The sequence below is a fragment of the Myotis davidii genome, unplaced genomic scaffold (assembly GCF_000327345.1).
Source record: "Myotis davidii unplaced genomic scaffold, ASM32734v1 scaffold133, whole genome shotgun sequence".
NCBI lineage: Eukaryota > Metazoa > Chordata > Mammalia > Chiroptera > Vespertilionidae > Myotis > Myotis davidii.
In genome coordinates, this window is record NW_006284732.1 from 965,957 (window position 1) to 980,453 (window position 14,497).

Below are 14,497 nucleotides of genomic sequence, written 5' to 3' on the forward strand. Positions count from 1 at the left end.
CAGGAAAAACATGCGCTGCTGCAGCCCCTTCCCGGAGAGCTTGCTGAGGCTTCCCAGGCGGATGAATTCCTGCGGAGAAAGCAGACCTGGCTGGGAGCGTGCAAACCTGGGTCCACACAGAGACTCTGGCGCCCTCACACCATGGTCCCTTTCACGCTGAAAATCACAGCGATCACATTAACTGTACTGAATGCTGTGCTCCGCCCTCTCCTTCCCAGGAACCTGCTGGCAGGAACCATGGGCTCCACTAACAGAGAGGAAACCAGCACTCAGGTCCAGTGGTGTGACGCTGGCTCACAGTCAGGCCTGTAATTATGCACTTGTCCCCCCGGGGCCTGCAGGCTCCCCACTGCGGGAAAGGGAAAAGGACCCAACCAGTTACAAACTGGCAGCAAGGGTCCAGGAGACAGACACGCCCCAGGAGAGCACTATGAACAGAGGAATCTTTCCCATGACTTGAAACTCTGGTTCTCAGAAGCTAGTAACTGTTCTAGGATAACCGAGCAAGAGGCAAACTCTTCCTCCTGAACTGAACTCTGAGAGGGTGTGAACCATGTGGGGCCGCTTAACCCACCTCCCTGCACCCCCCGCTCCAACACACACAACTCATTATTTTAAAATCGTAGTAAAATACACATAAAATTTTCCACTCGTGTATTCGAGGTGTGCCTCCTGCCTTCTCATCACCCAACGGGAATGCTGTACCCAGTAAGAAGCCTCCCGTTTCCCTTCCCTCAGGCACACAGTTCCCAGGCAGCCACCACTGGGGTTTTTTTGCTGTTTTTTTGTTTTTATAACTCTCTAGATTTGCCTAGTCTGGATAGTTCATATAAATTGAATTTATAATATGTGGCCACACTTTCCTCACATAGTGTGGATCAGAGCTTCACTCCTTCCACAAATGTTCTGTGGCTGAACATTTCATCGTACGGACAGACCACATTTTGTTTATCCATTCACCTGTCGATGGGACATTGTGGCGGCTTCCCATTTTGGCTACTGAGAATAGTGCTGCCATGGACAGTTCTGTTCAAGTTTTTGTCTGAATACCTGTTTTCAATTCTTCTGGGTATATGCCTAGGCGTGGAATTGCTGGGTCACAGGGGAATTCTGTTAACCTACTGAGGAACCGATAAACTGGTTTCCACAGCTCTGCTTTTAAAATGTAGTTGCAAGTTCTTGTCTCTGTCCCCTTCCCTTGGGTGTGGGTGGGCTGGTGACTGATTTGACCAATACAGTATGGAAGTGATGCCACGTGACCTGAGACTAGATCATAAAACTACACGTAGCCTCTACTATGTCCCGGGGAGCAGCTGTTCTTGGAGCCCTGAGGCGCACATAATCAGTAAGACTACCCCTGGATCCAGGCTCATGAAACCCCTCATGGGCTCTCTGTGCAGTCCCAGCTGAGCCCAGCCTCCAGCCATCCCTGCCAGGTGTCAGCCTTGGACACTCCAGACCAGCCCTATGTCCATGGGACCTCTGTCAATGCCGCACAGAGCAGAAGAGTCACCTGGCTGAGCCCTGACCAACTTCTGATTCACAAAACCATGGCACAGACTACAAGGCTGTTTCCAGCCACTAGTTATTGGAGTAGTGTGTCACATAAAAGATTCCTGCAACACCTGCCACGAGATATTTCTGTGTTCCCAGCATCATCTGAGCCAGGAACAGGGACTCAGCCAACTCACTGTGATCCCATAGACTTCTGCACAGCCTAACAACTCTTTGGTCCTTTATGACACATGAATCAAAGGCTATGTCTGCTCGTAATCTCACTGACTAGTTTTGGGGCTCAACAAAATAACAGAATAAATACTTGCAGGGACATAGGGTGGACATAAACAACATGATGTGAGGAAATGGTGTCTTGGGGACCACATTCAACACTGAAGGGCATCAGAGAATGAGAACAGTGACCCTAGCATGCTGCTGTCACTCTTGTTTCCACCTCACGTGTTTGCTGCTATTGGTTTTTATGACTGTTTGTCTTTTTTGTTTTTTTGCTGTTGAAATGGATGATTAGTACAATTTTAAAATATAAAAAGGCTATCAAGAATGTTGATGTTGCTAAGGGTGTGAAAGTGCTCACAAAATGACGAATACAGGCAATTGGAGAGATGGAAAATGGTTGATGTGGATAAAGGGAAAGCAGTTCCCAGTGACAGCATTTCAGGGGCAGTGATGTGTGAAAAAGCGAAGATGCTACATCTGATCTCCTGAAAGATAACCCTGGAAGGAGTGCTGAAAGTGATTCGTTTAAGGCCAGTAGGGGCTGGTTCGATAGATTTAAGAAAAGAGATGTTTGTTTATAGATTAAACAGTACATTAGACATGTACTTTATATAAGAAAGGTTAAAACGGAATCATTTGGGGGTCTGGAATGAATGAATTCAATTTACATTATTTTTAATGGGGAAAAATGATTGGGTTTTCAAACAAATAGCTTCTCGAACAGCTATTTGTCTGAAAGGAATAAAGCTCAAGAACCGAGGTTCCACTGTACACAGAGATGTTCCCGTATCTTCCTTAAGGTGCACGGGCTTAAAGTCTCCAGGGCAGCTGCCTGTCAGATGCCACTGCGAGCCCCGGGTGTAATGGAAACTTGTGTGAAGGTAAAGGCGGGTATGCAGAGGCTAAAATTCCCTTCTGAGCCTGGATGATGGAGAGTTCAAAGTCGGGGAGCTGTAGGAGAAAGAGCTCATGGAGAGATCTGGTGAGATGTACCACCTGGCGAATAGTTTGGATTCTTGGGAAGAGAAGTGGGACAAGGCAGGCTGTGCTGTATCCTGAACATTCCCACGGGTCTGGAGGAAGCGTGTCTGTGCAGCGAGGCTGCTTCACCCTGCACAGCCTGCATCTCAGGAAGGGCTGCTCGGCGAGGCCACCGCGCAAGTGAAGCTGCAGCTCTCCCAGAATCAGGCTGTGGCTCAAATGTCATTTTAATTCCTAGTTAAAATTACATTATGTACAGAAAAGTGTATCTTTTAAAAATAGTTTCCATACTTACATGGGAATTAACAGCATGATTTCACGCACTAGCTTTTCCTCTGCCTTTGTTAGCACTATTTTACCCATTAAACATTTTTATCTTCCATTTTCACTTACCTACATTTTAATACAGAAAATAAGCTCTCTCAAATCGTCTTAGAACATGGCAGGGGAAAGAAAGGAAATTAACACATCAACCAATAAGGAGAAAAAGCAGAATACTGCATCTACTTCATAAAGGCTTGCTTTTATCTCCTCCTAACACGAAATTTCCGAATGTGAGATTCAAGGTTTCCCCCCCAATTATCCCGGGTGGAAGGAAGCCACTTCAGAAGGACGACATTTTCACTTGGAGTATCTGTATTCCAACGTGCAAATGTAAGTCACGTAAGTGCGGCTTTACTGGCTCGGCCTCCAATGCATGAGAGGGTGTAGCTGCTTACCCTTCCTGGAATCACAAGATTGTCGACGCCAATCAAGTCTTTCTTGAGTTCGTGCAGCTTCTGGAAGTTCTCCATCTTGATCATCGTACCGTGGAGCTGGGCCACCATCTCCGTGATCTCCGCCAACGCCGCTAATGAAGAAACACGGACACGCAGCATTAGCGGCAGACGAGGGCTTCCCCTCCAACGTCTTTAAGGTCAACTCTGCAGGGCAATGATATCCCGCCGTCGCTGAGCTATCTTGGATGCTGTCCTTCCAGGGCAGCGGTTCTCAACCTGTGGGTCATGACCCCTTTGGGGGTCGAACGACCCTTTCACAGGCGTTGCCTAAGACCATCGGAAAGCACATATATAATTACATATTGTTTTTGTGATTAATCACTATGCTTTAATTATGTTCAATTTGTAACAATGAAAATACATCCTGCATATCAGATATTTACATTACGATTCATAACAGTAGCAAAATTACAGTTATGAAGTAGCAACGAAAATAATTTTATGGTTGGGGGTCACCACAACATGAGGAACGGTATTAAAGGGTCGTGGCATTAGGAAGGTTGAGAACCACTGTTCTAAGGAAAACACCGCTGTCTCATAAATAAACTTTACTTTGTATTGATTTGCTTTCCCTGAGTTTCCCAAAAGCCGGGTGAAAACGTAATTGACCCCTTCATCGCTGCATGGAGTACAGCTGCCCTCCAGTGAGAACTGCTTGTTGGCCCAGAGGGGAAGCTGCAGGGGAACAGGTTGCCTAGAATTCTGTCCCCAGGGCAGCAATTTTTTACCTCCTTCTCTGGAAAGAACAGAGAACTGAGGCCACAGGACAACCTGGGCAAAAGAGGGATCTTTCTGGGAGAGAGTCTATTGATAGTGCAACTTCTGAGTAATGAATATTCATTCTAGCACCCCCAGGATTACCTTCTGCAGGAGTCATACCGTTTACCAAGATGGTGGCCAAGAACAACTCCAAAACGAATTTTGCAATATGGGCACATCTCCCCTACATGGGCAGGCATCCAACCTGTACAAGGGGCTGATGCGCTATTAGCACATGTTTGGGTGGCATGCAAAGCCACTGCAACTGAGCATTCACGTGTTTTTGTCAAGAAAGCAAGAAATACTTGCCAACTGAACTTCAGGCATCAGAAAATGAAGCACTCCAACGTTGCAAGGGGAGCATTCCGTTTTCCTGCCTTCTCCCTGGGGATGCCAATTACATGCTTCCTAGCTAATCACAGAATGCTGTCTAAGCCACAGTGACAGACCCCAAGGCTTGCTCAATTTTCAGACATTACCAGCCAATTTAGCCCAGTGAACAATTACTGGGCACCAAATGCTCAGTGGGGCGGGGTGCAGGCCTCTGAGAGGAAGGAGCCGGCACCTGGTCCCGCGGGGCTCATGGTGCAGTGTCCTGGGAACAGCTCTCGGCACTCCCCATCCCCGACGTCCAGGAACTGTATGTTGAGGTCTAGTTTGAATTCCCCAGCCGTTTTACTGTGATGCCACCATATGAATGAAGCTACATAACAAATGCTCTTTCCATTGAATTGTCAAGACAGACTTTTCTCGCTGGGGGCTGTTTATACAATGCAATCTGGCGAGTCAGCCAAGGATAGCACATGGGAAACGAAAGACGAAAGTCGTCTCCCGCCCTCCTGGGTGATACAGCTGCACAGCTCTGAGTGCTCAGGGCCACCGTGGCTTTGGGTCACCCTGTGCAGATACAACAGAATGAGGCAGGCGGGCGGAGAAGGTCGTGCAGGCTCACGGCCAGGCAGGCACTGAGGCTGAAAGGAGGAGCACTGTGCAGGGAGGGACAAGGAGGTGGGAGCAGGGACTGCAGGCAGAGGAAAAGAACATGCCAAGGCATGAGGCACCACATTTTGTCTTAAAGACTGATGGTTAACAGCAAAGCAAAACCACATCACAAGCCATGTCTGTTCCCCTTCTGTGAATTGCCAGTGTCTTCACTGTTTTTGCTAAATCTCCTCTTGGGCTGTCCTTTTAAAAACTAATATGTAGCATCTTCAATAAATTCTAGATACCAACAGTGAATTCCCTAGAACAAGCCCCCTGTCACCATTCCCCTCCTTAAAACCCTTCCCGTCTTCCCTCTACTCTTAGGTTGAGGTCTGCTAGGGTTATTGAGACCCCACGGGATCTGGTCTCTGCTTACTTTCCCAGCCTCATTTCTGCTGCTCTCCCTCTGCAGTCCACGCAGAACTCCTATCTAGAATGTTCCATAGTCTCTGTCCCCTTTGGACCTCTGTACGTGCAGTTCCCAACGCTCTGCTGCACACTTCGCCCTCATTCAAGAAAACTCCCACTTAGACACTAGCCCTAAGCTTAGCTGCCCTTCCCTCAGCCAGCCCCCACTGAGCCTGGCAGGCCGGGTCAGAAGCCACCCACCCTATGGCACCGGGCACTTCCCTCTCTCAGGTCAGCCACTGCCCAGGTCCCCGCTCTGTCCTGCTAGTGCGTTCCATGAGTAGGGCCCACACCCGCTCCCCTTTCTAATATACCGAGAACTCAGCAGGTACCCAGTGCGTATCTGCTGCAAGAGGTGGGTCGGTGGCCTGAGAGGACTGAGTATCACCCCGTTTTTATGCAAAGAAGAAATGCACTTAGAAAATGAGGATACAGGGAACTTGAGAGATGGGAGGTATTTTTATAATATTTTAGGTGAGAGATACAGGCCTTGGCATACTAGAGCAGGGGTCCTCAAACTTTTTAAACAGGGGGCCAGTTCACTGTCCCTCAGACTGTTGGAGGGCCAGACTATAGTTTAAAAAAAAAACTATGAACAAATTCCTATGCACACTGCACATATCTTATTTTGAAGTAAAAAGACCAAACGGGAACAAATACAATATTTGTATTTGCATGTGGCCCGCGGGCCGTAGTTTGAGGACCCCTGTATTAGAGGATGAGCAAATTCATGTAATTGTCAACAGTCACCAGCCCAGCTGGGGAGTAGAGGGGGCACAGCATCAGATCTCAGGGCCCTGGCCCTTGAGGGGCTGATGGTTCAGGCATTAACAAGACCACATATCACATGAGACAAACGACCTAGGTTCAAAAAGGCGATGTGTGGCCCAGGAAGAGAGTGTGGTCTGGAATACCAGCTCTGACCTTTACTAACTGAGTGACAAGTCCCTTACCTCCTCTGAGCCTCGGTCTTCTTATCTATAAAATGGGATTGCAACACTTACTTCATGGGGTTGCTAAAGGAGTAAAGGTGTTAACATAGTAAGATCCCTGGCACAGCACCTGGCCCAGGAGCTGAGCAAGGGACAGTAATATCATGAGACAGTAGGGTAGGATGGTCAAGAACGTGGGTCCTGGGTTTAGGTTACAAGCCATTTACTTTCCAGCTCTGTGACTCTGGGCAGGTTCCTCGACCTCTCTGGTCTCAGCAGCCTCCCCATCCCCTATGTAAAATGAACTCACCCTGCCTTGGGTGAAATGCTTAGTGAAGTCACTGGCACATTACAAATGCCCAGCAGCAATGAGCACTATTTATTACAAGCCATTTTCCGTGGCCAGTCCAAGGAGCGAGTGATGCGTTTGAACTGTGTAAGGAGGGGAGGGGGCCCCGGAGGGAGCTGGCTCCTGGTGTAGTGCCTCCAGGGTTCTCCGCACCAAACCACCCAGGACCAAGGGAGGAAACACGTGCAAAGGCGGAAGGAAGAGAGAGCTCTTAGCGACCCTCACTTTCTTTATGGAAAGAGATAACAGGTAATATTTGACCAGGTACTAGAAAGCGGTGCCTGCCCCGTGGGACTAGGAAAACCTGGGACACAGCCACAGAGATCTGCCCCAGGAGCTCTGCCCCGAGGAGCTCTGCCCCGAGGAGCGCCCCCTGCAGGGCGGGTGGGGCGGTGCCTGCCCCGCTTACCTCGGCAGTCCCTGAAGTCCGCCTCGTTGGGCGGGTTGTCCTTGCACAGCCGCTCCAGGACCTGCTTGTAGTGCATGAGCCGGTGCAGCGGGCGCAGCAGGAAGGTGTTGAGCGGCAGGTAGCACACCTTCTGCAGCTCGAAGTCTCTGCACAGGTTCTCCAGCCGCCGGGAGCTCCGGATGCCGGTCTCCAGCGCCTCCAGGGCCTCGCCGTGCTTCCACAGGTGCGCAGCCAGTGGCTGTCAGGGCGGAAGACAAGTGGGGAGGGGGCCCGCTCAGTGGAACTGCATGTGCAGGCGGCCCGCCCACTGGCCTTCAGAAAGGAGGATCACCTCTGCTGTCCCTCATTCCATTAAATCTCACAGGTTTCAAAGTTCATGGCTTATTTCATTATACTAAGTTCTTGGGACGAAATAGAAAGCTCTATTAAAGCACTGAGCAGCCTAACATAGACAGGGTTTATGCAACAGGAGACACATTAGAAGTGTACATGTTCCTTTAAAAATCAGAGGGGCAAAACTGCGCTCCTTCAGGGGCCTGTGGCTTCCCTCCACAGGCCACAGGATGACAGCCAGACCGGGCCACTCAGTACGCGTCACACAGTGACAAATACGTATTCCTGACGGACTCCCCCAGCTGCCCATGCAGTGAGTGAGTACGTGCCGCAGCCACCTGCTCTGCGAGTTCCAGGGAGCGAGGAGGGTCAGGCATGCTCCCTGCTCCTCTGGGGTCTGAGCCAGTTGCTCAGGACAGAAAACGCTGGAGACCATTCTGGATTCCCTCATTTTTTCAATCCTTCACCAAGTCCTACCAGTTCTCCCTCCTCAGACCATCAGACCTATGCCTGTCTTCATCCCCATGGTTTCAGGCCTATGCCACCCACCACTGTCCTGGTGTCTCCACTGGAATCTCTGCCACCCTCCTCACCCCTCCACCTTATCACACATCAGCCACCAACACGAACTTCTTACAATTAAGCTGAGCACATCGCCTCTTGCTTGGACACAAGAGCTCCCACCATCTTGGGACAACCCTCGAGTCTGCAGCAGGTGCGCAGTGCACTTAGGATGCAGTCCCTCCCACCCTCCATCGTCATCTCTTGCTACTCACCCTGGGCTGCCCACTGAGCAGCCTGCACCGCCCACTGAGCAGCCTGCATTTGATGGCCCAGAGCCTCTGCATATGACATACCCCCACCCCGGCCCGCCTCACCCTTCAGGGTTAGCTCTGGGGCCGTCCCTGATCTCCAGGCTCAGTAACGAATTGGCTATCCTCCTGTACTTAATGCTTTTTGTCCATCTAAGCCAGCGGTTCTCAACCGGTGGGTTGAGACCCTTTTGGGGGTCGAACGACCCTTTCACTGGGGTTGCCTAAGACCATCCTGCATATCAGATATTTACATTACGATTCATAACAGTAGCAACGTTACAGTGATGAAGTAGCAACGAAAATAATTTTATGGTTGGGTCACAGCATGAGGAATTGTATTTAAAGGGCCAGAAGGTTGAGAACCACTGATCTAAGCCCTTATCACTAGCCTCCCCAGTACAGTTTATTTTGTGACTTCTTAAAAAATATAGATTCAGAGGAAGTTGCAAAGAAATGCACAGGGGAATCCTATAGACCAGTGATGGCGAACCTTTTGAGCTCAGCGTGTCAGCATTTTGAAAAACCCCAACTTAACTCTGGTGCCGTGTCACATATAGAAATTTTTTGATATTTGCAACCATAGTAAAACAAAGACTTACATTTTTGATATTTATTTTATATATTTAAATGCCATTTAACAAAGAAAAATCAACCAAAAAAATGAGTTCGCGTGTCACCTCTGACACGCGTGTCATAGGTTTGCCATCACTGCTATAGAGCTTCATCTGGCCTTCCGAATGTAACACCTTGCATAACAATAGCACAATAGTGCAACCAGGAAACTGACACTGGTACAACCCTCAAGGTTTATTTGGATTCCACCAGTTAGTTATACATGCCCTCACTTGTGTGTGCAGGTGCACGTATGTGTGTGCATGTGTGTGCATGCATGTAGTCCAATGCAATGCTATCACATGGGCAGTCCTGTTTGACTTTGAGAGAGTGTATGTCATGTCGCCACATCCTCAAGGCCTGATATACACAGTAGGTATCAGTAAATGCCTGTTGCCTGCATGCATTACTGGACAAACGGACCAATGCATGCAGCAGCTGAGGCAGGAGTCCTGCAAGGGTTGAGTGCATGAAGAGGTGAGCGCACGGTCACTGGAACGCCGAGTAGAATTGGAAGAACAGTGAGAAGGGCTCTGGAAAGACTGTCCAGGGCTAGAGTGTGAGGGCTTCCTCCCCAGGTTTAGGGTGTGGACTGTATCCTCCCGGCCGCAGAGAGACAAGGAGGGTTATGAGCCCTGCCAGGCTGGCTGTAACATAAATGCTGGTATAAAGGCTCAGTGGGGGGCGAGGAGACGCATGAGGAAGCTGGGCAAGTCATCTGGGAAAGAGAAAAGAGCCAGGAAGGAGAATGTGGCAGGAGTTTAAGAAGGAGACGGGCGAGGAGGTGGAGGCCTGGGAGATACACAACCCAGGCTGGGTGGTGGGTGAAGGTCAAGGTGAAAGCGAGGAGGACCTCCTTTCTTTGTGTTGAAGTGCCTTTCTGCACCTGGGCAGATGTTTCCAGTGGAAGGTCACGGCGTGGGCCAAAGGTCACGATTTGGCTCTCTCTGGCTTTCGGGTGGGGACTGGAGCCCCGCCCAGCTCCCTCAGTCCTGTGCAGAGGGTCTGGGAACAGCCAGGTAAGGGCCGCATCCCTGCTGAGCCTCTATGGCTGCAGATAAGCACATAGGTTGGAATGGGCGGGAAAGACGGTGCAAGCAGGAGATCACCTTAACACTGGGGACCATAGTGCTACCCTGGGCTTCGGCATCTGCTGCTGCTCCCTTCCACACGTCATAAAAATTCCTTACAACCAACAATAACAACCACAATCATTTTTAAAAACCCCAATTCCTCCAAAAGTCTGCGAGTGGCTCTCTGAGCCTCTCCATCTATTTTTATTTCGCTTGCACAGAGCTCTGTGCTATAAACCTCATGGCATCGGCACAATAAGGAAAATGCCAGCACAGCGGAGGAAGCTGACTAAATGCGAAAATGCTAACTCACCAGACTGAGGAGAAAGAACTGCTATGAGTGGAAATCAGGTATATTTTTAGGTCTTAGGTGCTACGTGAATGGAGAGGAGGGTGGATGTCTATTGAATGTCAGCTCTCCGGGAAGCCAGCTGCCGCCGGAGGGGGCCACAAGGAGAGCTGGTGAACAGGGGTGCTCTGGGGACGGTCCCCGAGGGCTGTGGAATGAACGGCCGGTCTCCACTGCTGTCCCCAGAGGCCCACGGCGGAGTCCAAGCCTCCGTGAAGGGAGTAAGCGTGGGCTTATAATCTCAGATGAAGGGAACACACTGTGAGAAAAGGCAAAAGTCCCCACTGGGCCGAGGGAAAGTGCAGAACCTGGGAGAAGAGGCTTCCTGCAAGAAAATAATTGGGAGGCGCAACAGCAACAAAAGCACGTCACGGAAGAGAACAAGCGGGGTATTTTTAATGAGCGACACAAGCAGCCTGAAAAGGCTGTGCAGTGATTTCAGCTCTATGGCATTCTGGAAAGGACCAAACTCTGCAGACAGTGAAAGGTGGGTGGTGCCAGGGGTGGGGAGGTGAGGGGTGAATGGGGGGAGCACAGAGGACTTGGAGGCCGTGAAACTCCCGTATGACACTGTCACGGGGGGTACGGGACATTATGCACTCGGCAAAAATCCATGGAATGTACAACACAAAGAGTGGATCCTAATGTAAACTATGGATTTAATTAATAATAACGGGTCAATATTGGCTCATCAGTTGTAACAAGTTTGCCCTACAAGATGTACTAGTAAAAGGGGAGGCTGTGTGTGAGCGCGCGCGCGTGTGTGTGTGTGTGCGCGCGTGCGCGCCCGCGACGATGGTGAGAATATAGAATTATTATATATTATAGTTATTATAAAATACATATTAAATTCTTAAAAACCACCATAGGGAGTGAAAAGATGTCTGTTACTATTACATCTGCGGTTTGTACGGCAACTTCACTTGTGACATTAATAATACCATAGTTATAGAACACCCTAGATACTTTTTTTTTGCATGGACTTTTGCAATCCCGATCACTTCCAGGGCCTCTCTCTGATATTGCCTAAAGAGAGGAGTGTGGCTTTTCGAACCCCTTGAAAAAGAAAGTTATACCTCAGGGTCTGTTCGTTTAATCATCTTTTTTGTTGCTGTTAATCCTTACCTGAGGACATTTTTTCCATTGATTTTACAGAGAATGGAAAAGAGAGAGGGAGAGACAGAGAGAAACATCAATGTGAGAGACACATTGATTGGTTGCCTGTTGCACGTGCCCCAACTAGGGTTGGGGATCAAGCCTGCAAGCGAGGTGCGTGCCCTTGACTGGAATCAAACCCATGACCTTTCATTCCATGGGCCAACGTCCTAACCAATAAGCCCAACCAGCAAAGGGCAAGTAAATATCTTGATCTTTAAGAGAAACAGGAAATCTCTTGAGAAGCTTTAGATCCTATCTTTTCTGTGACATGCATCCCCCCCCCCAAATCCTCCCCTCATCCTATCTCATGAGATTATATAATTCTGAAGGGAAAACACTGAACTATAAATAATTTAGCCAGATTTGGGGGGAATTAATATAGTAACTTTTATTCCATGAGTGCCTTACATGTAGTAGCTCCTCAGCTGGTACCGGTTGGATGGATAGATGGACAGATGAATGGCTGGGCAGACTGAAATGGTGAAAAGTATGAGCAACCTGCCTTCTCCTGGGGGTTAGCAGCTTGCTCTGGGCAGTTCTTAGTTAAGGTTATTAGACAGGCTCTGGGCAGTCATGATACAGGACGGTTGCTTTAACAAGCGAACATAGATGTATTCGTATTCAAAAGATAAATTGTGTGAATTAAAATAGTCTATGTTAAAGGAATTATTCATGGGTTAAAATGGAAACGCAAAAATGAAAGTTTCAGATATAAGACATTGGGCTGATTTCAAAAACGAGGCAGAATATTGACTCAATATGCACTGACTTCTTCGGGCAAGTGTTCACTCTTCTGCATCACTGTGGATACCGCTGGATGGCTACAGATACATCTGCCTTGTACACTGACTGTTTAAAGTCGCAGATCTGACTGGAATTGCTGTGCAGCTTTGGAACCAAGCTTAGAAAGCCAAAACAATTGACAAAAAAATGAAATGTTCAGTGAATCAAAGCGTTGTTTACACAATTTTTAAAAAATCTTGTCTTTAAAAAAATTTTTTTTTGTTTTTTAGAGAGAGAGGAAGTGAGAGGAGAGAGAGAGACAGAGAAACAAGCATTCATTGCCTCCCACATGTGCTCTGACTGGGGACTGAACCTGAACTCTCACTGTACAGAACGACACTCCAACCACTGCACCACGTCGGCCAGGGCTACACAGCTTGGAATGACCTGCTTGCTAAAAATACCTGCTGTCCCGTTATCACACAGAGCTTCTGTACGAAAGCGCTTCTTCCCCCAAAGTGCCTGGACTTTCTGTTATGCTCCAAAATGAAATGATCCAGAAAGGCTAGAAGAGTTCACCCCACTTTGTGGTAGGCGCGGTCGGTCACACCAGGCACCGCGTGTTCGTGGAAAGGCTTACGGAGGGCTGCCCCGCCCCCAAAGCAGCTCACCTTCATGGCCTGAACGTTCTTCAGCATGACGTCCCCGATTCTTTGGTAATCTCCTCGGATGTGGGCGTTTGAGCGGCCTTCCCTGGAGGCAGAGACAAGGGATGGGAAACCAAAGGGTGAGCACTGAAAACATAACTGGAAAACGTCAAGCCCTAGGTCACAACGTATCAAAATTGAGGTCTTCCTTCCCAATTGCCTATTTCTACCTCTTCCTGCTCTGGGTGCCTCCGCATCAAGCGCGGGCAGGAAGCTGTGCAATGACCCCAGTCATTCTGCAGACAGTGAATTCCATTTGCACTTTGAAAGAGACAGGGCAGACCATTTTCTGACCGTTTTAATTTGGTCTCATTTTACATTTTCTTCCCCGCCATCCACATGTGTTAGTGTCACTGGCACAGCACAGAGATCGCGGTGGTAACAAGCTCAAGAAACCAAGTCCACCCCACACTGGGGACTAACAGATTTGTAAGAAGCAAGACTTAGGCTCAAAAATCAAGGCTCCTGCTCCCAAGAGCCCCTAGCATGAAGCACGCACGGAACTGTGTGAAAAGCCCCCGGGAAGAGAAAAACATAAATGAGAACGTGCAGGAGACCCACGTGTGGAGGTGAGAATGGAAAAATGATCCAGAAGAAGGGAAGGCGAGGGTCCCAGGTACAGAGGCAGGGAGGGGAGGGACCAACGTCCCCCAGACGTGCTGGGAGGGCATTTTCAGCAAGTATTTGGGTATATATTCATATTCCTTATAGTTTAGTTGATATTGATAATCCAGAAGCCTAAATAGCAGAGAAAAAAGTAATAATAACAATAGCTAGTGCTTATTAAGCACAGCCCACCATGCTGAGTGCATTTAATGCTCACGGCAGAGCATGAGGCAGGCGCCATTATCACCGCATTAAAGAGCTAGAGGAACTCAAGGCACAAAGAAAGGGCATCCCTTGTCTAATGCCAGTTATCACAGGACAGCGAGCTCTGTACTCGAGCCCAGGAGTCGAGCTGGAGCCTACACTCCACACGACGACACCACTGCACATCTGTGAACGTTACCTGGTGACAGGGAAGATTTTCTCCGAGACGATTAAAGCATGATTTTCAACAACCAGCTAGGCTAATGTCTTCGAACCAACTGATCAGAGTGGTCAGAAGCCAACTTACTAGTAAATGAAAGGAACGAGTTAAGAAGAGAAAAGGTAACCATCTGGATACGACGCTTCCTGTCGGAAGCGAGAAGTGTTCGGAGTGGGAAAAGCACCTGCCCCACGAGTCAGGCAGGACCGTGGTTCCCCTACGGATGCATCTAGCACACTCTGGTGACGGGAGAGACAGCTTCCCGCTCAGCAGAAGCAGCTGGAGCCTCCAGAACTCCTGACTCCATCCCTGACTCATCAAGCATCTTGGAGGGGGAAGGAGAGGCGGCAGGGGCGGGGCGG

General features: G+C 49.0%; 1 protein-coding gene across 4 annotated transcripts in view; it reads right to left on the bottom strand.

The window, feature by feature from the left end:
• FARP1 (FERM, ARH/RhoGEF and pleckstrin domain protein 1) overlaps positions 1-14,497 on the bottom strand; it is a 231,935-nt gene that overhangs the window by 9,798 nt on the left and 207,640 nt on the right. For all 4 annotated transcript variants that reach the window (XM_006755040.2, XM_006755039.2, XM_006755038.2 and 1 more), the window contains exons 16-19: positions 13,070-13,151; positions 7,336-7,573; positions 3,435-3,565; positions 1-69 (exon numbers count right to left, since the gene is read on the bottom strand). In XM_006755040.2, coding sequence (XP_006755103.1) covers positions 1-69; positions 3,435-3,565; positions 7,336-7,573; positions 13,070-13,151 — 520 coding nt within the window. The remainder of the gene's footprint in view (positions 70-3,434; positions 3,566-7,335; positions 7,574-13,069; positions 13,152-14,497) is intronic.